At 44.8% G+C, this 26,863-nt stretch overlaps 1 protein-coding gene across 4 annotated transcripts in view; it reads left to right on the top strand.

Moving 5' to 3' along the window:
* The window catches only part of LIMK2 (LIM domain kinase 2), a 43,216-nt gene extending 16,353 nt beyond the window's left edge, over positions 1 to 26,863 (top strand). Inside the window, exons 1-15 of one of the 4 annotated variants that reach the window (XM_054996309.1) lie at positions 489 to 793; positions 7,588 to 7,723; positions 9,275 to 9,384; positions 10,522 to 10,710; positions 11,895 to 12,000; positions 12,831 to 13,027; positions 13,716 to 13,902; positions 18,086 to 18,172; positions 18,521 to 18,652; positions 19,186 to 19,242; positions 20,203 to 20,268; positions 21,526 to 21,700; positions 22,889 to 22,944; positions 23,984 to 24,141; positions 24,966 to 26,863. In XM_054996309.1, coding sequence (XP_054852284.1) covers positions 741 to 793; positions 7,588 to 7,723; positions 9,275 to 9,384; positions 10,522 to 10,710; positions 11,895 to 12,000; positions 12,831 to 13,027; positions 13,716 to 13,902; positions 18,086 to 18,172; positions 18,521 to 18,652; positions 19,186 to 19,242; positions 20,203 to 20,268; positions 21,526 to 21,700; positions 22,889 to 22,944; positions 23,984 to 24,141; positions 24,966 to 25,122 — 1,866 coding nt within the window. In that variant the 5' untranslated portion in view covers positions 489 to 740 and the 3' untranslated portion in view covers positions 25,123 to 26,863. Of the gene's footprint in view, positions 1 to 488; positions 794 to 4,451; positions 4,596 to 7,587; positions 7,724 to 9,274; positions 9,385 to 10,521; positions 10,711 to 11,894; positions 12,001 to 12,830; positions 13,028 to 13,715; positions 13,903 to 18,085; positions 18,173 to 18,520; positions 18,653 to 19,185; positions 19,243 to 20,202; positions 20,269 to 21,525; positions 21,701 to 22,888; positions 22,945 to 23,983; positions 24,142 to 24,965 lie in introns of those variants that run through there. The other 3 variants (XM_054996310.1, XM_054996307.1, XM_054996308.1) reach the window with 3 other exon arrangements.

The raw sequence follows: 26,863 nt of genomic DNA, 5'->3' as shown, positions 1-26,863 counted from the left end.
TGCCCAAGGCGGCATGCAGAGGTAAAAACACATAATCAAGCCACCACCCTGCTGCTGTTGGTGGATGTCAGATTGGGCCTGGCAGGTAGGTCGTGCTGCTCAACAAGCCAGGAGTTGTCTTTTTTGCTTGCAGCCACTCAGACACCTGTGGGGAGGGAAGCTTTCTAGCAGAATATCAAGGCAGCAGTGCTCTCTTGTGGATAGGTCGTCAGGTGGGTCATGACTGATCAGATTATCAAGTACTCTTGACTTGATTTGGCACCCCTATTTTATGTTTTTTTTTAAAAAAAAAATAAGAGACTTGTGCCTTCCAGGGTTTCTGTGGCTGTAGGTTCCATCCTTTGTACATCCGTTCTCTTCTCCAAACTATTTTCACTGTTGTCCTCCCACCTTCTGAAAAGAGCTCCTCCTCTCCCTCCACCCTTGGGGTGGAACCAGAGGAGGAGGAAGAAACTTGACAGCCATTCAGTCTGCCTTGAGTTCTCCTGTCGGCCTCCACGCAGATGTGTGATGGCCTTCTTGTGAAGTTGATGCTCCTATGAATGCTAAGAAGCAGCAGCACAGAACCATGAGAGCTGGGGGAAAGTCTCAAGAGCAGCCCACGGCTTGGGACCTGGCAGTCCTACGCTTGTTCCGAGGCAGCCGAATTGGAGAGAGGTGAAGCGAGCCCTGGCTGTTGTCATGTCGGCTAAAGCAGTCGGACAGGTTTGCCAGTGAGCTGGTTGAGCCAGTGCTTGGAGATGGGAAGTTACTTGTCTGCCCCAGCACACTTCACTCCTAAGAAGCCCTTTCGGTAAGGGATGCTTGTCCCCTGGACTGTGCTCCAGCATCTTCATGTAAATGCTAGGGTGGGGATAGCAGGTTTTGCATGGGAAAAGCCCTTGTGCAGGGTCCAGCTGGACCTTTGGAGCTCTTCTGCTGAAGCTTTGGGGGACAGCCTTAAACCCATTTGGTAGAATGAGAAGGCATGAGAGTTGCAGGCTGTCCCAAGTTGGGACACACTTGCAGTTAGCTTGTGTGTGTGTGTTTGTGTGTGAGTGAAGTTTTGTATTCAGGACAAATATTTTCAGGATTCACCTCTGAAATGTTAGTTTGGCATCTTAGCGCATGTGAGGTACTAGACAGAGGGATGGATTTGTGCAGGGGAGACCCAGATTCAGACTCCATGTATGCCTCTCTAAGCTCCTTGAAGGATCAAAATGTAATAAATTAAGGGAGTGTGCATGAAGTAGCAAGTGAGACCTGCAAGATATTAAAAATGAGTGTTTTTGCTTTATGGAAAGAAAACCTGGTTAACAAACCTAAACAGCATTGAGGAGGCAATGGTTACCAGGAGCAGGAATATTATAGTGTCTCAGCTTTCACCTGGATATTTGGGTCCAGATCTCTTCCTTTTCATTTGCTCTCTGATTGGTACCTCCTTAGATTTTCAAGCCCTTGAGAAGTCATTGGTAGTCCTAAATTGGTTCATGTGTTCTGCTTGGATTGCATGCAGTGGGTTTTGTTTAATAGAAGATTAATGATTATTATAAAATATTGTATTGCTTGAGTTGTAGTAGTTCATAAATAAACCCAGACTGGAGGATTAATTGTCAGTTTCAAGAGTTCCAGGAGAATTGGCATTACAAAGTGGTGCAGGCATCCTTTCTGGGAGTAGCAAGCAAAGAGGGATCCTTTCAGATTAATCCATATTCCTTTACCCAGTATGTGATTTTCCTTACTTCTTAGTGTATAGTAGGACTACTTAAAAATGAGAATAATTAAATCTTAATGTGCATATGCTGCAGAATTTACAATAGTACAGAATTCTCAGTAAAAATAGTGATGTATAGCATTGTTCTTTGCTACTTGCTAATAAATACTCAGATGGGAACAGGGCTCTGGCCCATTGAACTCATGTACAAAGTGTTTTTTCCACCTATTTGTCTTCATAGCAGTCCTGTGAGTCAGGACCCTGCAGCTTGATGGAAAGGTATCTGAGGCTGAGAGACTTGCCCAGGGCCACCTGATAAGTGTGGATCCAGGTCTATATCCACTACCAGCCAGACCCATCTATGTGATGAGCAGAATGGTGAATTGTGCAGTAGAGGTTGTGCCTCAGTTATTCATCGCCTCCTCAGTTGTATATAGGGCATCACGTACCTGCCAGCTCCAGCATATTCTTATCCCAGATGTGTTTGGCTTGTCCCAAGTGTCTCTCCATGTAGTGTGTATTGTAGAGACTGGCAGCTGCAGAGCCAAGGCACTTGGTCACTAGAATGGTTTATCTCTGCTAGCAAAGAAATGAAACTTTCAATAAGTGCATTTGAGGTGGGTTACTTTAGGTGCCAGAGAGGCTGTATAGAATGCAGTGCTGCTGTATGAAAAGTGCAAAGTGACTTGTCCTCCACGGGATCAGTTTCTGTGACTTCTCCATTCCTTTGTATGTGAGAATGTTTTCTGGCATGCTTCTTTGCACGAAGGCAACATTTTGGAGCCAGTATCTTCCAGAAGCCTCCCCCTTTCTACATGTCTGTTCCTTTCCCCTCATCTTCCAATGGCAGCTTTGTTGGAAATGGGCCACCAGATGAATCTGCTGCATTATCCCAACACAATGGCATTTTGGAATTAAACGCAATATTTTAATTGACTTGGGTGCAAAGCCTATTTTGCATATTAAAATCAAGTGGCATTAAAACAGAGGTGTGATTTGTGTGTGTTTACAGCTTGGTCCTCTAAGTAGCATCATAACTGATGGCCAAAGTGGACGAGGCTTGCTAGAGACGAACAGCGGCTGTGCGCTGGGCATCATGGCTGCCTCCTTTTTGTTCTTAGACTGGGAATTGTCCAAACAGAGTCTGTAACATCTTTTAAGACTAACAAATATATTGTGACATGACGTTTTCTTTGTTAAGAGCTTTGTCAGACCAGTCCTTTTGCTTTTTTCTGTACATGGGCAAAAAGTATAAGTGCTAAATCTTTGAAAATTAGGCTCTTGCATATAGCTTCAACAAAATTAATATAGAGCAATTTTGTCCTCAAGTATTTCGTTCAAGCTGTGTGGAAGTAATGGATTCTGAGAAATGACTTTCCTCTGTGCTATGCTTCTGCCTCCTGTTTGTTCACTACTGACCTAACCAGCGATGGTAGAGGACAGAAACATCTTGACCATAAGGGGCAAAGAAGTAGATTCTGGGTCACATTGAGGGATGTAGCACAGTGCGGGAGAAAGGTCTGGCCCAGGTTCTCCTATGCAAACTACAGAAATGAGTACAAGCTGCACAAAAATCATTGGACAGTGTGGTTCTCTCACTGTAGAAAGCAATTGTTCCACTTTAGGTATGTAATGTAACAGGAAAGATACTATCATTTATTGCCAGAGGTTTCTGGTTGGGAGTGGTCCACACCCAACCCATTTGGCTCCTGTACTCATCTGTGTTCTGCATAGAACTGTGTGGCACACCTATTGTTCTCTTACATTTTCTTGGCCTGTAGGCCCAGCTTTGCAAAACACTCCCCTCCCCCTTAACACATACTTAGGAAAGCACTTTCTGCAATTTCTGAAGTGGATTCTGGCTCATGAAAGATCAGCCTGTTTACTGCACATGAATTTAAGTGATCCAGATCTTTTGACTTAGTGAGGATTATCATGGCAGCTAAAAATCCTATAGGATTAGTAATGTAGTACACAGAATCTGAAATGATTATTTGCACGGTGCATGAGGACTAGTTCCTTCAGAACTACAATTTGGCCATCACCCAATTCAAGTATTCCATCTGGAGCTCTGAATTTAGGGCTTAAGCAAGCCATGGTATCTGAGATCCAAACCCATTTTTACTGTAATCCACCTTAATCACCTGTCCAGGGTGCTCTCATAGTGATGGGAGCATTGAGCATTTAGGGAAGAAAGGTCATATTAATGACCACGTTTAGCAAGTTGCCTGGGTCAGCACTGCATGCGATCTTCACATGCACTGCCCATGAGGAACTGCTTTTCGGCATTGCAGTTTTTATCTCGCTTGACGCAGTCAGTGTGAATAGTACTTTTGCAGATTTGCATGGGTTTCCGCTGGAAACTCCGTGCTGCCCAGATTTGTTTAATGATGTAGCAATGGATTAGTTGCTTGAACACCTCAGCCCGTCACCTTTTCCCCAGTAAGTGTTGCAGCAGCCGTCTTTTCTCCTTCAGTTCACCAGCTTGGTGGAGTTTGGGAGGGGTAACTCTATAGATAAGGCAATAGGGATAAGAAGTATTTAGAGGCTGCTTATCCTATGTCAGAGTAAAGTCTAGAATGCCATTGAACGATTGGGAGTAGCTTCAGAAATTCCTGTTGTAGTGTTGGTATACTCAGCAGGTTTGCTGTTCTTAAGAATCTGCTAACCAGCTGTTTTCCCCAGTTCCAGGAAAAGGGTAACACAGAGATTTCATTGCCTTGTCCTGACAGGTTGCCTTCCTCTCCAACTTCCTCCAAGTTTGCAGCTTACAAAGCAGCCTGCTGTGCAGGAGTTTCCCAAGGGGTTCATTTTGCCATTCAACAGGAAGAAAAGTGAGAAGTCTAGAATGAACATTTTACTTAATGGGCGTGCAAAACGAACATTGTCAGACTAAAAATAGGTAAGCTTTTTCAAAAGCCCTCTGTATTCCATTGTGGCACATGTAGAAGACCCCAGAGTCAATCTTGATCTATCCCCAGAGTCAATTATATGGAGATTCTAGAAGCCAGTTAATGCCAAACTTCCCTTCAAGCCATTAGAGGAGGAACCTTTTTGGTGCCCCTCAACATCTGGTGCCGTAGGTGGTCGCCTAGGTTTGTCTAGTGGTCTGGCTGGCTCTGCTGTTGTGAATGACTTGTGGTTAGCAGCACATGCCTTTAAAAATAAGTCACAGGTGCAGACCCTGTCTGGGGTACTTTCATAGTTATGGGACCAGACATCTTAGCAGCCCTTGAAGGATGCTCTGTATGTGTTTTAGATGAAATTGAGATGTCCAGGCCATGGGGGAGAGGTCTTAAAAGCTGCCTTCGATTCCCCAACTGGTGTTGCTGTTTCTTATTCCATGTAGTCATAGAACGCCAAAATTACTGTGAAGGGTCGTCTTTGCCATTGCAAATCTGCATATTTTTGTAGCATGCAGTTGCGAATTTGGCATACGCAACTGCAATACAAAACTGCATGCTTAAAAAAACCAAGATGACTTAATTTGTCATCTTGCTTTTCACATCCCGCTTGTTTCCAGTCTTTCAAGGAAAGTTTTCAAGCTAGAGACTGAGAAAGAAAGTTGGTGCTGTGTGGTACCCTCTGGGCATGTATGTGCATGTGGGTGAGGTGGAGCAGAGTGTCCAAATATGCCAGCTCTCTCTTCCTTGTAAAAGATGAGTATGCCCTTTTGGCATTTGTATTGAAGCTCCATGGTAATGGATAATCACTTCCTGCATCTCCTGGTCTAGGAGAGGGTGGTTTTTGCATAAGCTAGGCAATAGCGAGCCACTGCTGTGAATTCAGATCCAGTTCCTGTAAAGAAAATAAACAAGTATAAAGTGATTGTAACAAGGAAAGTGGGCATTCCTGGAGCTCCCTTGATGTGATCTAAAGTAGACATGTAGAAACAGTTGCCCTTCATTGTGTGTTTGATGTGGATGTGGCCCTGCAAGAGGGTTGCTGAAGACTTGCAAATAAGGAGTGTGACAGAGGCCATTGAATGCCTTTGGACCACATTAAAAATAAGCCTTTTCCTCTTAGCTTGTGAATAAATGGAGCAGAAGGTTCCCCTTAATTCTCCCAACTCCTGTTGAATGGGAATAGGAGCCCACCAGTACATGTGACAGAGATGACCCTGGCCTTGATGTGGGTGGGTTTGTAGTCCAGGATAAGAGGTGTTTGTCAGGGTTAGGAGAGTAGCAAGTGAGACTACATGGGTTGCTTGGTGAAGGTTTGCCAGTGCGATTAGTCTGTCTTCAAGCAGCTTCAGAACAGCTTGGGGTCATAGGAGCATGGTGTGCCATTTTGGCACTATTTTTTTTTTTATTCTAAGGTGGCATTTAATTCATCAGCATGTCTGGAGGTAGAGAATGAGAGGCTAAAATGGTAGGCAGGGAGGAACTGTTAGGGATAAGGAGGCTGAAGTTTCAAAATTAAGATCTGTAATTTTAACTTTGGGTTGAGACACTATTATCTGTCTTTGGCTTTCTAGTTTAGTCTTCCTACATTTCACATTTTGCATTATGGCATCATACTGCTGCTTTCTTTCATGATAAGCTGCCTAAACTTGGGTTGAGGGTAGGAAATCTTTCTTTTCCCATTAAGAAAAGTGTTTGCGTTCTAGAAGCATTCTGATAATGGAAATAAGGTGTATTAAGGGCTCTGGGGGAAGGGGAAAACTCGTCTTGCAATTTATGCTGGTGTTTTAGAATGGGGCTGCTGGGGGTGAGGTGCTGTGGGTGGGGCTAGGTTGGGTACCAGGCACACCTGGTTCTCGTAATGGCTGCCAGCTCCCTGTCCTGGCTGCCAAAATTCCTTAGGGTATTGTGTGTAGGGAGTGTCAATAAAGCAGCCTGCCGTCCAGGCTGGAGCATATCACCAAGCACAAACTGCAGTGAAAAGCTTGAAGCAATAATGATGCGAGGGACAAAGCTTTTAGGCCTGCCTGCTGAGGGCCAGTATTATAAACAAAAAGGCCTGAAAGCGAGGTGTCTATCAAAGACTTCTGTAAGGCACTTTTCCTTCCAGCATTTCGAAATGCTTTCCTGATAAGTTCTCATACAGAATGAAATCCACTGCTGAGTGGTCAGTTGTGGGCTTTGCAGGCCTGCCTACCTGCCTGCCTTCTCTGCAGCTGTGGTTCAACTTCCTAGTACAGAGAAGAAGGCCCAGGTGCTCTTTGAAGCGTGTTGTGGCACTTGCTTACTGTTTGTGGCATTTAAAATCCTCTCCCTCTCTCCATTAACTCTATCAGTGACTGGCATGGAAACAATCAGTGTGTTGCTTCCATTGAAGTTCTCTTTGGAAATTGGGATGAGAGCCCTGTAGAGGCTGCTGAGGTGTTCCTTGCCTACCTACAAGCCACCTGGCTTACAAGAAGCATTGTGGATTTCCTGGCTGAGTGTTGGTTATACTCCCAAATTCAGGGCTGGTGGTTCCACATCAGTTGTGGAAATGTGAGCCAGGAACCTGAATGGTGTGTAAGGAAGAGAGCCACTCCCAGTTCATGCACCTGTCAGTCTTCTGGCTGACTCGTTACCCTTCAGTGCTTCCTTTCTTTTTCCAACAGATCTTAAAGCATATCCTGAGCCTTTCCTCTTCCCTTGATCAGCCCCTCTCCCTTGAGAAGATCCATTTAGTTTGTTTCAAGGTTATGTGCTGATCAAATTTGGGAAAGCTGGAGTAGCTTTCATTTCTCTTCCTGTTCTGTCTGCCTTTTGCTTTCTCAAATTCTTCTTGGTAGAAGGAGAGGGAGGAAGCATCAAAAGATAATCTGAATGCAAAAAATCACTGCCAAGTTTAAGCTTACTTTCCTTGTGTGTGTTTTAATAAAATGTAGCTGGATAGCAGGATGTAGGTCAGAAGAGGTGCTTATGTGGGTGTTCACAGTATTGTGCTTTGTCTCCTAGCTGCTCTGAATGCCAGGACCTTCTCACAAACTGGTACTATGAAAAGGACGGGAAGCTCTATTGCCATAAGGACTACTGGAGGAAATTCGGGGAATCTTGCCACGGCTGCTCTTTGCTCATGACTGGACCTGTGATGGTAAGGCTTTAGAGCTTTGTCCCCTTTGAGATGCTGCTAGTAACTGTTGGCGAATAAAGGGTTGTTGACTCAATACACATGTATATGTTCGTGGTGGTACTGGAGAGATTTCCACTAGTTTAGGTTTGAGGTAGGAGAGCCTCCTCCCTTGCTTACCTGCAAAGGTTGCATTGTCCTTGTGTGGTCAGTGGGGGTTTGTGGAGGGTGCAGTGCCTGTAAGAGTCCTGAACAGAACATTGTGCGCAAGATGCTGTAATTTTTAAATTTGTAAAAATTAAAATACAGCAATACCGAATCAGAACCAGTATACAGAGCAAACATGTCCAGTTCACAAATTAAAAACAGATGAAGGAAGAGAATGTACACAGTTATAGCTGTTCCTTTCTTATTCATTCATTTCTAACAGCTTAAGGGTTTTTTTTTTAAATGCAGTCAGCTGTTGTCAATATTGTCATCTAAAATATTCTTAGAATTTTGAATTGCTGTTAGTTTAATAATTCCCACATCTTTAAGAACCATTCTAATTTGCTAGACAATGTCGGCTGTTTCCAGTAACATGCAAGCAAGATGCTGTAGTAACGTTTGTGCAGTGTACTTCCTTTAGAGAAAGGGCACTTTACATGAGAATTACCATCTCTGAAGTCCCCCTGTGTGTATGCTCCAAGTGTGCCCTGCAAGAGGCCAGAGAGATGGTAGGATGTGATGCAATGGGGGCTGCATTTGAGATTGGCATGTTAAACTTGGTAACATTGGAAACACTGAGTTATAATTATGTATTATCAGTAAAAGCATTATAGCATTTAAATAAAACATATGGTTTATGTCTGCAGTATTCATGGGAATTATCTTTAGCTAATGTAGATTATCAAGCACAAACATTTTCATTCTACTTATTTTGAGTAAAATCTTTGCCTTTCATTTCACTCATTCCAAAATGATTTTTTTTCAGCATTCCCCAACACTTCTGAATTTTCCAGACTTTTTCATGCTATACATTTTGAGTAAGAGAAACCTTGCATTTCATCCTAAAAAGTAAAATATTTCATAGGAATATTTTTTTTAACGCTCCTCAAAAATTTCAAATTCTTCCATTGGAAAATATAAAAATAAGTCCTCAGGAGAAAGAATGGGTATTGGGGCGGGGTGTGTGTGGATTTTTCTGCATTTTTCATTTTTCCCCTTGGTTTTAACATTTCTAGTTGGATCACTAGTGGATCCTGTTACAAGTGATCAGGTCTCACAGTGAGCTTCCCAGTGATGGTGGTGCATACACGTGCACATCTAATAGCATATGAGCGTACAGAACAAGAAATGTTACTAATTCATTTTAGCTTTACATTGAAGTTATCCATCTCTTTTGCACAACATGCAAGCACTTTTAAATTCTTTTCCTAGCATGTGAAACTGGTGTGAATGGAATGAAACATTCTGTAGGCAAAGAGATCTAGGGAAGAAATGAACGGATTAACAGGGTGATTATTTCGCATGATCTTCTTCACCCTCTGTACTGTTCCTTATTTCACAATCTCTAACTAGACCACTTCTCCACAGGTTGCTGGTGAATACAAGTACCATCCAGAATGCTTTGCCTGTATGAGTTGCAAGGTGATCATTGAAGATGGTGACACGTATGCCTTAGTGCAACACTCCGTTCTTTACTGGTAAGGTGGAGCGTATAATGCTTGCTATTGAAATGGGCATGAGTAATGGCTGGTGCTCTGTTTGCCCTGTGCCAGCCTTTCTTCCTCCTGTCTAATGAATTGGCTTTTCTGTTCCTGGTGGGACCCAGCTGCCTTTCATCTGTAAGGAGGGGATTGGAGCAAAAGAACTTGCTCATGTCCTTGGTGAATGGTCTGTATCAGTGTGCTTTCAAACTTGCTCCCTTCAGAGAACAATTCTGTAATGTTGCATTAATAATGCAAAAAGCACCTCTTGATACTCATTTGACAAGGAGCCCCCAAGTGCGGTGGGTGAATTGGGCTGTGGCTTAGCAGTAGACCATCTCCTTGGCATTCAGATGGTCCCAGTATCTGGATGCCAAGGAGCATTCAGATCACCAGCATCTCCAGTTAAAAGGAGCAAGTAGTAGATGATGTTAAAGACCTTTTTCTGAGACCCTGGAGAGCTGTTGCCAGTTTGAGTAAACAGTTGCCCTTGATGGGCCAGTGGTCTTATTTAGCTTCGTTTGTGTGTGGGTATGTACAAAGGGAGCATTTGAGGGTGTGTGCTCAGTCCACACAAGACACTTGCCGGTACCTAGCATGAGCCTGGAGTTCACCTAATACTGTCCTGAGACTGTGCGGTGCCAGAGAGGGTCCATAGTGGATGAGTCTGCTGCTTTTCAGGGAACTTGGTCTGCCAATGCTGATCTTCTCATTGAGGATGTTCCTTCCCAGGAACATGGTAGTGGCTATCAGTGGCCATCCAACTCTGGGGTGGGCAGAGCTACCTTTTGAACTTCCTTCCTGGGACCAGCACTGTGCCCTGCCTGCCATCTTGTGAGACGCTGCATGTATGCACATCAGTGGATGAGGAGTGGAGATGTCGGCTGCTGAAGGTGGGGGGCGGGTACCTCTATTGCAGCAAACATTATATACAAACACGGGATGGTAAGGAAGCCTTTTGACTTGGATAGGCTGCAGACAGCCATTGAACTTTGAGCAGAGAACTGTGAGGGAGAGATAATAGAGGCTTGGCTGGGGTCACTGAGGAACTATAACGTCCACTAAATCTTTCTGCATAAACTAGCAAGGATGAACGAATGTCACTGAAGTAACTTCCTTTGCTCTCCTGTTCAGTGGCAAATGTCATAACCAGATTGTGCTCACGCCGATGATAGAAAGGCTGTCCACGGAGTCGTTATGTGAGCAGCTGCCCTACACACTGACGCTCATTTCCATGCCTGCAGCCACTGATGGCAAGAGAGGGTTGTCGGTGGCCGTCGAGGGCGGCTGTTCAAACTATGCCACCAGCGTCCAAGTGCAAGAGTAAGTATAAATCCAACTACATGTCTGTGGGTCAGTCAAATATCAGAGAGTGCCTTCATGAAGAGATTTTGGGGCATCACGAAGTGGCAACATCTACTACTGAATCTATAAAACCTTGTTCATCTGTTGTACCGCAGCCTGAGTACCTGAAAAGCTGAAAGACTGGATTTCCAGCTGGTTATCACAATAGCTGTCTGAGTTCTGCACACCTTTTTATGAAGACCAGGTTTCCAGTCCTTGGTGTTCCGACTCAGGCTCTGGTGCTTATGGGGCTCTTTTGCTTTCAGTGGTCAAAGTGGGACTGTCACTGTGATCTGGTTGAGACTTAAAGCTCCCTATCTCCTAACTATGTAGCTGAGAGTGTCATATAGGTTCTTTTGCTTCTCCCCTTCCTTGTCCAGGCAAACCTTACCTCCACCCCCCTAGCTGGCATGAACCAAAGAAATGTTGCATCCTCATCAGCATACCCAGAAGTTGAAAGCAGGGCTAAAAAGGGCTGACAGTGTTTACAGTGCAGATGTAATAGTGCACCGTAGTTCACAGTAACTGGGGAGGGGGAAATTAGCTTATGGGGGGCTGAGTAGGCTGCATTATGTTGTGCTTTGGACCTTGTTGTAGCTCTCTTCTTCTTTATGATGCTCACTTTGCTCTCAGTTGGCTCATGCATCCCACATCATTGCTTTTATTGATGAATTGTTTATTAGCTGACTTGGTCCCATGCTTGGTGGGGAGTCAGCCTAGTATAATGGTTATAACATTGGACTAAGATCTGGGAGACCCAGGTTCAAATCCTCATTTTGCCACAGAAGCTCACTCGGTGACCTTGGGCCAGTCAAGCTCTCTCAGCTAATCTCACCTCACCAGATTGTGGTGAGGATGACATGTAAGGGAAGGAAGGACAATGCTGCTTTGGATCCTCAGTGAGGAGAAAAGAGGGGTATAAATGAAGTAAATGTAGCACACAAATATTTTACATAAACAGCCTTTCTGCTTGCTAGCATCTTGGCACGTCCAAAAACACTCGCCATGGTAACCGCATGCTGCGAACAAGGCTTCTGTTTTGTTTGGGGTTTTTTTAAGCTTAATTTCTTTTTTTTCTCTCTCTCTTTATGTTGTTTGCTGGGAAACTAGACATACTTTTCCTGTTCAGCATCTTTTTAGCATACACTGTCTTCTCTGTTTAGAGTCAACCGAATGCATATTAGTCCTGATGTCCAGAACGCTATTCATCCTGGAGACAGGATCTTGGAAATAAATGGAACCCCAATTCGCACACTACAAACAGAAGAGGTATGTTTTTGGTTTTTCCCAAGAGATCCCGAAGTGTCTCCATCGGACTTTCTCCTCCAGTCTTGGCTCATCTTTTGAAGCCTAGAATAGAACAGCTAGAGTCTTTGTACTGACGCATGGGAAGGCTTCAGTTGTCTCGTTGAGCTCAAAAGCAGAATCTTAGTGTTTGTGAGCTGACTCAATATCATGTTGCCTTGTGCATCTGGGATAACTCTGACTTCTGTCTTTTGTTGCCAGCTTAATTTAAATAAGATGTAAGAATAGAATGGAGGTTACTACAAATGGCTAAGAAATCGTATTGTTGAGCAAGATTTGCTTCCAGTAACACATTTAAAGACCAACAAGAGAGGTGTTGCAAAGAAGGAAGTCAGGATGCAGTGGAGATCCTTGAACCCTTATATCCTGTTCTAATCAAGCTGATTACATTTTGCGTTGTCCCTTTGCATCCTGAATCCCTCCTTTGCAACACCCATCCCACATTCTGACTGGGATATAATGGCTCAGGGATCTTCATTCTTACTTGTATCTGAGAAAGGGAGCTTTGTCTCTCAAAGGCTTATACCCTGGAAATTTTTTTGGATTCTGAAATGCTACTAGACTTGAACCTTGCTTTTCTACTGCAGACCAACACAACTGTCCACTTAAACATATTGTTGCCCTTGTGTCAGCTAATGGTGATGGCTGTAATATCTCCTCTGTAGCCCTGCATTGATCAGGCATTTAGTGTCCAGTTATGTCTTGGATCTTTTAAGGGAGAATGCACGGGTACTTCCCCACTCGTCCTGTCCCAGCCACTGAATGCTTCCCTTTATCCTGGTTTTGCTGTTCAGGTCGAGAGCTTGATTCGCAAGACGAGCCAAACCCTTCAGCTGTTGATTGAGCACGACCCCGTCTCTCAGCGCTTGGGCAGACTGCGCCTAGACTCCCGGCTGCCCACACGCATTAAGAAGCCCTCCTCACCCTGTCCAATTTCCACTCTGGATCTTAAAGAGAATCTGCAAGGAACACTACGGCGTCGCTCCCTCAGGTACGAGGTCAAGATTAAGCTGCCCCACCTTACAGGTCTCTAAATAGTTTTGGTTATGAATGTTTGGTTTCGGTGCAGCTTGTAACCTACCTGGAGTGTGGTTGGTTAGGTAGAGTATCAAATGAGTACCTTTTCTCCTGTCTTTCTAAAAATTTGACAGGGAAGATTCCTAGGTAAGAGTGGGAAATCCCTGTTTGCTTCCAAAGCTGGAGACTCACATACCTAAAGCAGCCAGTTTGGTGTAGTGGTTAAGAGAAGGAGAACTCTAACCTGGAGATCTGGGTGTGATTCCCCACTCCTCTGCTTGAAGCCAGCTGGGTACCCTTGGGTCAGTCACAACTTCTTGGAGCTCTCTGAGCCCCACTCATCTCACAGGGTGATTGTCATGAGGATAATAACATACTTTGCAAACCGCTCTGAGAGTGGTATTAAGCTGTCCTGAAGGGCGATATGTAAATTGAATGTTCTTGTTGTTGTTATTATTGTTGAAATGTCCTAAGTGAAGGCTAAAGTAAAAAACGTATGAACACTGGAAGTAGGGGTATTGTGTGCACCTCTCATATGGACAGGCAATCAGCCTGGGCAATCACAGTTCCCTCCCACTCCAGATATTGGAAAAGATAGCTTAAGTACCAAATGCTTCTTGACTTCAGCATCAGTTATAACTTTTGTCTGTCTTGTACTTCAGGCGAAGCAACAGCATTTCGAAGTCTCCCGGCCCCAGCTCCCCAAAGGAACCGCTCATCCTCAGCCGTGACATCAGCCGTTCTGAATCCCTCCGCTCCTCAACTAGCTGTTCCCAACAGATCTTCCGGCCTTGCGATCTGATACATGGCGAGGTGTTGGGGAAAGGTTTCTTTGGCCAAGCTATCAAGGTGAGATGGTGGAAAAACTTGTACTTCGAGGCATACCTATGTTGACTTTGGGGTACCTGTATCTCAACAAAAAAACGTTCTCTGGTCATTTTGCAGTCTCCAGAGCTAATTTTTGGTGCTCGTCTGAATCCTCCTAGCGGTGTTGTTGTCAACTTTTCCTTATGTTGTCTTTCAAATGGGTGGTGCAGCTGGCATGAGTTTTAGTTTGCTCTTCCTATAGCACACTTTGCTTGCTGTATGTCAGCCTCATTAAGTGGAGTGGGTGAGAAAGCCTGCATGCCTATATTTAGTGCAGTGATGTGAATCTCTTGAGGTCCATGTAGGATGGTCTTTTAAAGTTGAAAGGCTTTAAGTGATCAGTATGATTTACTTTCAAAATTCCTGTTTTGAATCAAATCTGCTTCTAATGAAAATGTTGTCTTTGGTCTGCAGTCTGTTTATTTTGAAGCTTACTGCCTATAAAATAAGATTCAGACTCTGTACTCACTCACAGTTGAGAATAAAGATGCTAAGAAAGTGAAAGGGAAGAGGCAGAGGCCAGAGGCCAGTTTGAGAAGGCCAGAATGAAGAAGTGAGTTCTTAATCATTGCTTTCAGTTTCTCTTTGACGCACAATCCTTAAACGTGTTACTCTCCCACAGTGATAAGTAAACTGTATTCATGTGGAACACTTAAATCATAGTAGTTTTGGTGTAATTTGGCCAATTGATGGACATGGACAGATCTGAATTTTGCCAGCCTGAATTCACCACTAGAATACCACCTTCTACTTTTCATATTTAGAATATTGCTGTAAAGAGAGTTGCTAGATTTTATTTTATTTGAATTCTGCCCACGGGATAGTGGAAAATCCCCAGCTTGCTCTTTTTGTGTTCTTCTCATAAAAGGGGCCTACCTTGACTGTCTGTTGACTGTATTCCAGCTTTGGGCCACCTTTCTTTACTAACAAACTTATTTCCTCTTCTTCTCTGGGTAGGCAAATAGCAGGCCCAGGTAAGCCAGATCTTCTTTCCCTTTGCATCTGTGGCATGCCTTGTCCTGTGCATTCTGGTTGGATTAAGAGTCGTTTGACTAATTGTGGTCTCATGTTTGGGCATGCCCTGTGATTCAGTCCCCACTCTGAGTTTGTTAAAAGACAAAAAAAGACTGAATCTAATGAGAACTTGAGGTGTTCACGATAACTTGTGGTGGTTTTAAGATAGACTCGTGTTGAATTTTGTCAGCCTGGTGGGCAGTCCCCCCCACTTTCTCCCCCCCCCCTCCAGTCATTACCCAAAGCCAAGTTAAGTTCCCCCCTAGTGGCAAAAGAGGCTGAACTGTGAACCATGAAATCCAGGTTGAGTTATTACAGTTTTAATCCCACTTTCCTCCAATGAGTGCAGAACATACGTGCACACTCTTCCCCAACTCACGCTGTGAGTTAGATTAGTCTGAGACAGGAGTGACTGAGTCACCCAGTGAGCGTCATGGAGGGGTGGGGATTTGAACCCCTGGCTCCCTAGCTGAAGTCCTGCAGTGTAGCATCTGGCTGCAGATTTCACCTCTACTGCAAGATGATTAGATGGCTGCTGACAAGCCTCCCCTGGCAGTAACTGAATAATATGTACTGGCATAATGTGAGGGACGGGCTTTGGAGAACTCAAAGTGCTAAGTACAATCATGTCTTCTTCTCATAGTAAAGTGTCCAGCCACTGCAAAACTCACTGGAAAGCTCCAGGTTTCTGTATACTTGGGAACTCCCCGGGTATGTGGCAAAATATGAATTAGTATATCAACAAAAACAATCACCCATCTGGTGGATTGGGCATGCCTGGGAACCACAGAATCTGAAGCCAGTTGGGAATCATTTCAAGAAAAATGGGGGAGCTTGTGTAAGTTGTTTAGGTAGAATCTTGGAGGAGGTGATTCTAGAGATGTGGGAGGGACGTCTGTATTGTTCCTGCCTTGATTCCTCAGGAGCCTCCTTCTAAAGTGAATGGCCCTCTTGCTGATAATGAGGCCAGCTACAAGAAAGCAAGGGGCTTTTGCATAATAGGGGGAAAGCCCACACATGCAGAGAGGTATGATTTTTTTTTTGCCTGTAGACCTCATACATTTTTTTTCCAAACTGTGATATTGAGGATTGTACCACACCCCAGTCCCAGTCCTCAAACTGAAGGGAATCCAGCATTTTGCTGGCAGGGTAAAGAGGACAGAAGGGAAAATTCCCTGTAGTGTTGGGGGGGCGGATTGAGGACCCACTTTCTCCTCTCTTCCCTTTAAAAAAGCACAAAGGGAACAGGAAATCCTAGGTCTTTGCAAGAATATAGAGCATGTGAGGGGTGGGTGAAAGGGAGTGTAAAGTAAGCTCATCCCACCCCCACCCTCCTCCTCAAAAGAATTGAGTGAATGCTCCACAGCCTTACAATAAACAGGATCAGGGATTAGGTGTTTCTAAGAGCCCCACACACATACGCACACCTTTGCCAGACTATGGAGCAGTTGTGTGATCATGAATTTACTGGGGGTAGATGAATAACGTTAGGAAGCTTGCTCCTCTCCCTTTTGAAAAGCAGAATTGTAACACACAATCCCCACATACGTATTATTGCTGTGCCTTGCTTGTGATGGAATACCTCGGCTGTGCTCCCTACCTTCTTGACTGAAACTAAAGTTAAGTGAATGGAAATGGATGCATGTCCTTCCTGTGTCTCCTTGCATCCACCTCCTTCACCTTTGGCTTTGTTATGTCAGATTTTAGAATGTAAGCTTCTCAGGGCAGGAGCCTGTTTTTGTATTCTGCGCAGCCCTGTCTGCATTGATAGTGCTGAATAAAAAAAAATCTTTCAAGTGGGGAGCTCCCCACCAAAACTGAGGAGCCATTCACCCACCCCCTCTTGCAGTGCCCTCTGTGGATATTTCAACATGCAAAGTCACTGTTATGTGCCCATGTTCCATTGAAAGGGCTGCCATTGCTTCTGCCAAACATCAAGGCTGGATTTTTTGGGGAGCAACCCCACTTCCTTGCTATTCTTGTTCAATCTAGAGATTGGGGCTCTTAAAGGTATCCTTGGCTTAGGGGAAACTGTTCTATTGCCCTTTAAAAATGTTGTGTATGTGTATATGTGTGTTTAAAACATAAAATTAAAGAAGGAATAGTAGCAAACTTTTGTGGAAATCTAAGTTACGGTCTTGAAACATTCCTTAGTTTGTTCAGTATTAGGTGTTGGTCTACACTAGAACAGCAGGCTTTGAGTCCACTGGTACCTTAGACCAACAAGATTTTCAAGGCATGAGCTTTCAAGAGTTGAAGTTCCTTTCTTCAGATGGTTTGATCACTCACTTAAGCTCCTTACATCTACCCATTGCTCCCTTGCCAAGAAGGAAGAGCCATGATTGAGTGGGAGAGACTTACAAAGTTAGTCCCACCAATAGGTCTTGATATTTGTAGATACATCACAACCACATGGAATTATGCATGCGCACACACACACACACACACACACACACACACACAGGAGGGGTGGGGGCTTAGAGGATGGAGAGGTAAGTTTCCAGCTCTTGTGCCAGCTGTGCATGATTACAAGATGGTTCCTTGAAACTTGCAAGCAGCAGGTTGGCATTCTGATGTGCCTGCAATCAAAACCTTTGGGTTTTGTAGGTGGAGCACTGAGGAACAGTCGCACATACCTGGCAGAATGTTGTATGCTGTTGAAGACTCAGCATTCGTTCTTGTGCCCATTTGTCATAATGGTTTTTCATTTTGGGTCCCTGAAGACTTTGTTTATATAATCAGGGCCACCAGTTGTAAAAGGTGGGCAGCCTGGAACAACAGCCCCAAAAGAGAGTGAAGTCAGGCTTAGGAATGATTTTTTAACACCTCTGCAGAATCCCACCCTGGGCTGCATCTCTGGATTTGGGAAATATTGATGATTCTTCCGGATCTCTTTGTTCAGTAGAGAGCCGGTGCAACACAGCAGGGAAGCATAAGCAGTGAAGCCAGGTCAGATCTCTGCCAGGAGCCTCACTGAGTGGTCTTGGCAAGCTTTGCTCCTTTGCTCTTAGATAATACTGCTGGCCTCCCTCTACAGTATTCAGACTAAACCCTTGGAGTCCTGTCAGGAGCTATACAAGTGTTGTGTGTTGTTAAAACAAGAGTCTACTAGCACCTTAAACATTAATTCTTATCATTTATTATGATTAAGGTGACTCACAAAGCAACAGGGCAAGTGATGGTGATGAAGGAGCTGCTCCGCTGTGATGAGGAGACGCAAAAGACCTTCTTGACAGAGGTAGGCACAACTCGTGACAGAAGTGTGGGTTGTCTCCAGTACTTCTGTGATACTTTTTGTCTGGAAGGAGATCCTGCTAAGAATTAATTTCCTGTTGAAGTTCATTGAAAGAGGATGCAAGACATTTTGAGCTGTCAGCGGTGTAGTAATTGCTTGGGTTAGAGAGCTTGAGTTTGGGTTATTGCCTGGCCTGTTGCCACCTTGCTGGAGAACTGTGGTGCTTGGCTTTTCCTCTCTCACCTGAAGTGGGGCCGAGGCCATGAAATAGGCTAGTGTAACTGCTGTCAGAGGCCAGAGCTCATACCAACCTCTCCTGGTGTGGGCTGGGGCTGTTGTGTATCTTCGCAGGTGAAGGTGATGCGCAGCTTAGACCACCCCAATGTGCTGAAATTCATTGGTGTTTTATACAAAGACAAGAAACTGAATCTTCTGACTGAGTTCATTGAAGGAGGGACCCTAAAGGACTTTCTCCGGAATGTGGTGAGTTAACCTCGCAAAGAATTGAACGGGCGGCTGAAGTGGGATGGGGCAGTCTTGAAGCCGGGTGGGCTGGGAGGACAGGGAGACAATGGCAGCTGGCTATTAAAGCATTTGGTTTCTAAAAGATTTAGTTATTCTTTTTTTAAAAAATCTTGCAAATGGAACTGGAGAAGAGGTAGAGTTGTGTGTCATGGTGCAGGAGTTGCTCACAGCACCCATGTAGTCATATTTGACATTTGGCATGATACTTGACCCGTCTCTTGTTGGGAGTGGGTGTTAGGGTGGCACATCTCCTGTGAACAGAACTGGTTGCAACTCTCCTCCCATAACTAGTAAGTTATTAAGCTTCTTTAGATAGTTAAATTTATATTTCTGTCTGCAATGAACAAGTTACAGGAAAATCGAAAAGAGTCCAGAAGCACCTTTCAGACTAACCAACTTTACTGTAGCAAAAGCTTTCGAGAATCACAGTTCTCTTCGTCAGATGCATTATAGGAGTTACATAAGTTATAGGAGACTATCTTATTTTGTAGGATCCATTTCCCTGGGAGCAGAAGGTCAGCTTTGCCAAAGGAATTGCTTCAGGAATGGTGAGTTGCCTTTCCCAGATTGTCCACTAGAAACTTAGTTTGATTGCCAACCTATCGGAGGGTAGTGTGCAAAATGTGAGCTTTCTCTCCTCCTTAAACCTTTGTCAAAGCTTGTGCAACATCCTGGTGGTACTAACTGTATTTTGTGATGTCTCAATGGCCAACCCGCTGGCATAGAAAGGCCTAACCTGGGCTAGAGAACTGTATCTGGCATTAATACTTGGAGCTTAGAGTGCTGCTTAGGTTTATATTCAGCACCAGAGCATTTCCACAAGCCACAATTGCCATAAAACCAGAAGGGCAAGGGTTATGCTGGGCTGTTGGTGTGTTGGAGATGCACAGGTAGTGCCTTCCTGGACCCCACATGGTAGGTGTGGTGGTCTTCCCCTTCAGTAAGAAAGAGTGCTCATCTGAGTCTGTCCAGTCAGTCCCCTCCTAGTAGCAGCCAGGGAGTCATTGCCTGTCTTTTCCATACCGGGAGCCTTTCACTGGTCTCAGGGCCAGTTCTAGGTTTGGGGGTGCCTGGCAGAGTGTGTGTGTGTGGGGGGGGGCACTGCTAGGCTTCTTCCCCACCCCACCTGCTTGCGCATACCCTCTCCTGTGCATCCTTCCCCCACCCACTTGCAAGCCCTCCCACTGCCCATGCTCACCTTGCTCCACCTGTACTGGGCACCATAGCCATTGCCACAAGTACTGCTGCTGTGCTTCACCCCGTGTGCAGCCAGGAGCATTGATAGCAGAACAGGGGTGGTCCGTGGCAGCGAGCTGCACCTGAAGCTCTGGGCCCCAGCAGCTGCCCCACTTCAGGAAATGCTGCCACCAGATGTTCACCTATGAGAAGGTTATGGGGGAAGAGCTAAAGGTTCAGTAGTCGGGGGAACTTGGCCCATGGGGAGCTTGTGAAAAGGAGCCAGGTTTCAGTTCAAATGCATCTTTTTCCTTCCCCCTCTGTCTCTGCAGGCTTATCTGCATTCTATGTGCATCATTCACCGAGACCTGAACTCTCATAACTGCCTGATCAAACTGGTGAGCCCCTGCTGCTTCCTCTTGCACCCTTCCCCCCGTTAATTCTTGGCCTTGTACACAAAACTGCTTCTTGAATGTCAGGAAGTGTTTTCTCTCTTCGGTGTGCAATCAGTGGAACACTTTATCTGGAAGTAAACCAGTTGAATGCACTGGGACTGATTTCTGCGTAAACCTGCGTAAAGATCGGGCTGCAAAAGTCACAGCTGTAGGTGCTTTATTTAGGCTTTCCTAATCAACCTATGTTGAGAGTTTTGGCTGAGCTGCCTTCCTCTGATTCCTTTTATCTTTCATCCTGTTTATGTAGCTCAATGCAGTTACCTCAGATGAATATGCAAGGGAAATCCCTCTTTCTCTCTCTGTGAGCATTAGACTAGCATAACGGTTGTTGTCTAGCAAAGAAATCGAACAGAACACGTCAAAATGTGCCATACTTTTCTCTGGTAGAAATGGACTTAGGAGGATGCTGCAGATAAGCAATGCTGGCCATCCCCTTACTGGGCATTTGGGAGGTGTCAAAGGTCACCCTGAATAAGCATTTGAGAGAACAAATTTTCATGTTCATCTCACTTGCAGTGTGTAGACTTTGAAAACATCTGTGACATGGTAGAACCAGCCAATTTTCCTTCCTTCGAAGAGGCTGGCTTTTCCTGCTGCCACAGTTTCTAGGCTATTTGCAAGTTGAGGATCTTGTTCAGTGGTAGAGCACAAGCTCTGCACACTCAAGCCTCCAACTTCACTTCCTACTGGCAAAGAAAATATCTGGGGTAGAGGCAATCCCCACCCCCCACCAAGACAATGGCGAGTTGCTACCAGTCATAGTCTGGAATAGATGGCCTATTGGCCTGGTTTGGTACAGTGCGTGATTAGTACAACATGCATGCTGCTCACAGCTTGGTTGTCTTTCAGCCTAGTCTTAGTGGTGCCAAGTCTCCCCTTGCTCTTTAGCAGCCTGTGGGGGTTGTAGATTTTTACTGCCTCTCATCTTCTTGAAGGCATTTCACAATTGGCTAAAGCTAGTGTTATGTGGTTACTGGTAAGACTATGTAGGGCCAAGAAGCCAAGCTCATACTGACAATCACTCTGGGGCTGTGGTGATAAAATGGGTGGAGGAGGTTCCTGTTTGCAGTTGTGATCATTTTAGAGGAAGGGCAGAGCGAAAATGAAATTTTAAAAAACTGTCCTTTTGACACCGATGGGGGAATTGGGGGCTTAACCAATCATGTCTCAGAACTTTTTGATACTCTTTTTGGGCTCTAGGACAAAACAGTTGTGGTGGCTGACTTTGGCTTGTCCAGGCTGATTGTAGAAGAGAAGAAGAAGCCGATCCTGGAAAAGCCATCAGCCAAGAAGCGAACGTTGCGTAAGAGTGACAGGAAAAAGCGCTACACTGTGGTGGGGAACCCCTACTGGATGGCACCGGAGATGCTGAATGGTAAGAGGTGCAGTCACTGGATTTGCAAAAGTTTCAAGCTGGTTTCCTGGGGCTTCAGACTTCCTAGTATGCCTCTGCTTTATGTAGCAGCATGCTGGTATGTTTTAATTCCTGCCAGCTTCAGTAACAGTTAAGGCATAACTCCATCTACGTGCTGCATTCAGAAGGTCCTAGGTTTAGTTCCTGGCATCCTTAGTTGAATTATCTCTGATAGCAGCTGTTTTGGAAAGACCTTTTTCAGCCCTGGAGAGCTGCTACCAGCCAGAGTAGAAAACGCTCAGTTAGATGGACCAATGGCTTGACTCAGTATAAGGCTTGAGCTGTGTAAAGAAAGAGCTCAGTGCAACGGTTCAAGTGTTGGACTAGGATCTGGGAGACTAAAGTTCAGATCTCGTCTCCACTCGGCCCACAAGCTTGCTGGGTGACTTTGGGCAAGTTGCAGCATAACCTTATCGGTTAGTGTGAGGATATAATGGGGAAGGAGAACTACGTACGCTTCCCTGACCTCTTTAGAGGGGATAAAAATGGACAAAATAAAGTGATGTAAATACTCTGAAAAATTCTTTTGGCTGTATTCCGTTATGGTCCACATGGTCCAGCATTTGTTCTAAGGACCTCAGCAGCCAGGAGACACACTAGACACTGGCATGTGGTTCACTGGTGTATCATAGCCTACCTTTGTTCATCCCTGACCTAGTCTACCCCTCTGTCTCCAATAGCAGTTAACCAGATGCATCTGGAAACTCAAAAACAGAGCCTTATTCTTTGTCCTCATCATCTGGCGTTCAGCAGTATATTGCCTCTGTTCATGGAGATTTCATTTGTCTCTGGTTGCTAATAACCATGAGGCTGTCCTCAATGAATCTGCCTGTAAGATGAGGTCCTTTATTTGGCTGTAAAGCATATAGTTATTTTGAGAGTAAAGGGAGGCGAAAAACATCTGTGTTGCCTTAAAGAACATGGAGAAAAGGCAGGATACAAATAATTTTTAAAAAATCATGTGCCATGAAAGTTGCCAAAATTTTTTGTGTTCCTCTCTCCAGCCATTGTTCTCCCCTCTCCCCTTTTGAATATAGCCTAATGTTCCTCTTAAGTTCAGGTGCTCTGATATCCGTGGGGTTTGGTTTGTCTGTGTTGGAGCTCTCTGATTTGCCTCCATTTTAATTAACATTTTATATATTTGTATAGGGCAGAGCTATGATGAGACGGTGGACATCTTTTCATTTGGCATTGTACTCTGTGAGGTAAGTCCTGGCTTTGTTGGAACTAACAAAACTCTCAATGAAGAGTGGAGAGCACAGGACCCCTCAAGACCATCAGCCTTTTCAACCAGCATCCCCTTTGTCTAGTCTGGTTTAATCTTCACCATGTTTACCTTTGGTCCCTTGACTATTTATTTATTATATTATATTTTTAGTCCGCCCTCCCCGCCAGATGGGCTCAGGGTGGAATACAACATTTCAAATTACAGATAACACTGTATACAAATAACATTAAAACAACTTTATACAATACAGCTTCTCTATGGCAAATGAGCAGTGGCCTAGGAAAGAGGCGGATGCTTCTGAAGGCATAAACAGAGATGGTCATCATATTTAGGACACTGAACTCCCAAGGAGTGGACTATCTCAGCAAGAGGTTCCACATAATTATAGACATCACAGGTGACCCCCCCCCCCAGAGCCCTACAACATTAATCTTGTGTGGCTAGAGGCAGTGTTATGTGGGTAGAGTGCCAGATTAGGATCTGGGAGTCCCTGGTTAAAATCTTTACTCTGCAATATAAGCTTCCTGGTTGCCCTGGTTGCCATCACGGAGGGGGGAAACAATATAAACTGCTTTGAGTCCCCATCACAGAGAAATGCAAGGTATGAATGAAGTAAAGTAAAAATAAAATAAAATCACAAGGGTTCAGAAAGCCCAGATCCTTGTTAACCTCTTTGAATCCTTAATGGTAAGGTTAAATGGAGAGGAGAATCCCTTGAAAGTACTCTGAAGTCACTTTGCTAGCCCAGTAGAGACATGTTAAGAGCAGCTCTGCCTGACCTACAGGCAAGTAGGATTAAGGAGACAAGTAGTGTTTGGCCTTGCTGTGTGTGCTGACCTGATCAGGCTTTGCATAGTTTACCTGCACCTAGTTACCTGTTCTTCCCTGCAGTTCTTTTGCCGAGTAGGTCTGACTCCTGTTCCATTTCGTTGCATATCATGGTACTGCTGCATGCCACTTCTCTTGAGTCTTTATTTTTAAGATGCATTTAACTGCTCCTGTTCTCTCCCCTCTAGATCATAGGACAGGTGTATGCTGATCCAGATTGCCTCCCTCGCACACTGGATTTTGGACTCAATGTGAAGCTGTTTTGGGAGAAGTTTGTTCCCACAGACTGCCCGCCTGCTTTCTTCCCTCTGGCAGCCATCTGCTGCAGGCTTGAGCCAGAGAGTAGGTAAGCAAGACTTAAATCCAACCATGGAGGGATGCAAATGCCTTTCTGGGGATTGCCAGGAGGAGTCTGGATGGTATTTTATGCCCCATGCCTTTTAAAATAACTGTATTATGCAGGGCACTTGACGAAGGCAGTTTTGTCTCACAGCTGCATTGCCATTTGGCAAGTGGACTCTCCTATTGTAATTTAGGCTTAGGGCTAAATTAGGGAACACCATGAGGTGCAACTTTGTGCTTCCAGCATAATTCATTCAGACAGTGGCAGCTTTCAGTGGAGGGCAAGGAAACATTGCAAAATAAGAACACAAGTGAGAGGCATCTAGTGGCCAAGGCTTTGATAATTCTTCCTTGGTCCTACCCAACCAGTGGCCAGCTCATACCTCTTGCCCCACTTGTCTTCCCTATCTTTTAAAAGAGGAAAGTAGTTGTCGATATTGACAGTGTTCATAAAACATTTCATTGCCATAGGAAAACTCGAAACACAAAAACAGTAAAACCAGTCACATCATGTTTTCACTATATTAATAAATTACTGAATGGAAGCCTTTAATCTGCAACCCATTTTGCATATTGGATTTTTGAAAACTTGATGAGTTAATGTGCAGTCATCTCAGCTTGTTGCAATCCTTGCAGAGTTTAGTTTTTGGGATCCAAGAATTTTTGTTGTTGGATTTAGTAGTCAGTTGAGGGTTCACACGTCTTGCATTTCTGTCAGCACCCAGAAGCTTCCAGGCTGATCTGGAAGATCTTCCCTTTCTGTCTTGCTGAAGGCAACTGAGCTACTAAGTAGATTGTATTAACTTCTCTCTCTCTCTCCCTCTCCAGGCCCCCATTTTCAAAACTGGAGGATTCTTTTGAAGCTCTCTCTCTTTATCTGGGAGAACTGGGAATCCCTCTTCCCTCAGAACTGGAGGAACTGGACCATAATGTCAGCACACAGTATGGGCTGATCCGGGACAAGCTACCTGGAAACCTTACTTAGTCCTTGTGACTTTGTACATCCGTTCCATGGATGGCAACTTTTGAGGCATGAACTGCTCTCCCACACACTACCAGGGCATTAATAAGGCAAGATTTTTTTTTGCCTCTTCTCTCACCTTCAGCTTCCTCCACCATTCTCCCGTGGACTTTTGTGGCACATTCTGGAAGCAAAAAGTGGGGGAGGGAGTTTACCTGCCAGTGGAAGGAGATCGCCAGGTCCAGCGTGTTTGTCAGAGTCTGCTCCCATCATCTCATCTCCATAAAATGAGATGCCATGAAATGGAGACTGTCTGTCTTAGGAGAAACTTGGATCAAGAAACTGATGTTCTCTAGCTTTGGAAACACTACCCTTGAGGGCCTTCTTTTGAGGGGAGGTCACCTTATTACTGTGGTGCCTTAGAACATAATAGACTACAAGGTGTGAAGAAGCGTGGGTGTTGCTGCACCATGTTTGAGGTGGTAGACGTGTCAGGAACCCAGAAAGACTGCTTCCAGACCACTCTGCTTTCCTGATCCAACAGATCCGGAGTGAAGACCAGCCACTTGGGAGGAAACTTGCAAGGAGTTTTAGCCTCCCTGTTAAAGCTCTTGGAATTGGGAAGTGCCTCTGGTAGGGGCAGCTGAAACACAAATCCTCTCCATAGAACATTGTCCCACTCCTTGATGTCTGTTCATTCCACATCTGCAAATACCTCCAAAGACATGTTCTAAAGTGCTATATGGATAGCTGTAAACCAGATCCCATCAGCCCACCTCTGCTGTGGTGGCGGCAGGGGCCGTTAGGAGTTGCACACATCAGTGGAATGGCCCTGAACATTGTGGGGTGAACAGGTGAAGTCGTATCCCAGCTTGAATACTAACAGGGCTCCAAGTGCTTCTCATTGGGAGGTTTCCTCTGTGGCTTAATGGGTATGGAAATGGCAGCTGTGCAAGTGAGAACCTGGTGTGTGTTGCTTTGAGCAAAGAACAGATGGTATCTTGACATTACTCATCCCCGACTTAGGAATGAGCTACGTGTCTTTTTGGGGACCACTAGTTTTGAAGTTACAGTTATATGGCAATAGTAACTACCTCTGTCCTTCATTTCAGGCCTGTCAATCCTATATACCCTTCCCTTCCAGGCTGAACTGCATTCTTGGAATGCTACTGCCTGTTCCCCACTGGCTTTGTCTTCAGACATCTGTTTTCCAAGGAGTGGGGACCGTTTCTGGTCTTCCTCCTTCTCTTGGGAAGGTGGGTCATTCACTACATTGTTGCCCTTGCTCGATTTTTACCCCCCCCCCTTTTGAGATAGCATCAGAGCTCTTGGAGAAACCGAGTTCAGCATCCACAGCTGCTTTTGGATCTCTTTCAAGGTAGACTCTTGGTGTTCTTCCCTACTCTAGCCTTGGGTGTTGCTGTGGAGCATATGTGTGGGGCTGGAGCTTGCTGTTTTGAGTGCTCAAAACCCATGAAGCCTCTCCTCTCTCTAAAGAGCCAAGCCATTTAGGACTCTGTTTTGTGCTTAATCTGGCCCGCTGTGGCGGGCCAGTGGAGGGAGGTTGCCAGGTCCACTATGATTGTGTCAGATTTTGCTTCCATCCCTCTCATCTTCATAAAATGAGATGCTACGAAATGGAGACTCTGTCCATCTTAGAAGCTTGGATCACGTGTTCAGGAAATTCTGGGTTCTCGTGATTGCACAACAAAATGTTCTATGACTAAATTAAAAGCAATAATAAACTTTATCTTATGAATGCGAA

Source organism: Eublepharis macularius, chromosome 13 (genome assembly GCF_028583425.1).
Source record: "Eublepharis macularius isolate TG4126 chromosome 13, MPM_Emac_v1.0, whole genome shotgun sequence".
In the NCBI taxonomy this organism is placed as follows: domain Eukaryota; kingdom Metazoa; phylum Chordata; class Lepidosauria; order Squamata; family Eublepharidae; genus Eublepharis; species Eublepharis macularius.
The sequence above is the reverse complement of the archived record's forward strand: the minus strand, read 5'-3'. Positions and strand labels throughout refer to the sequence as shown.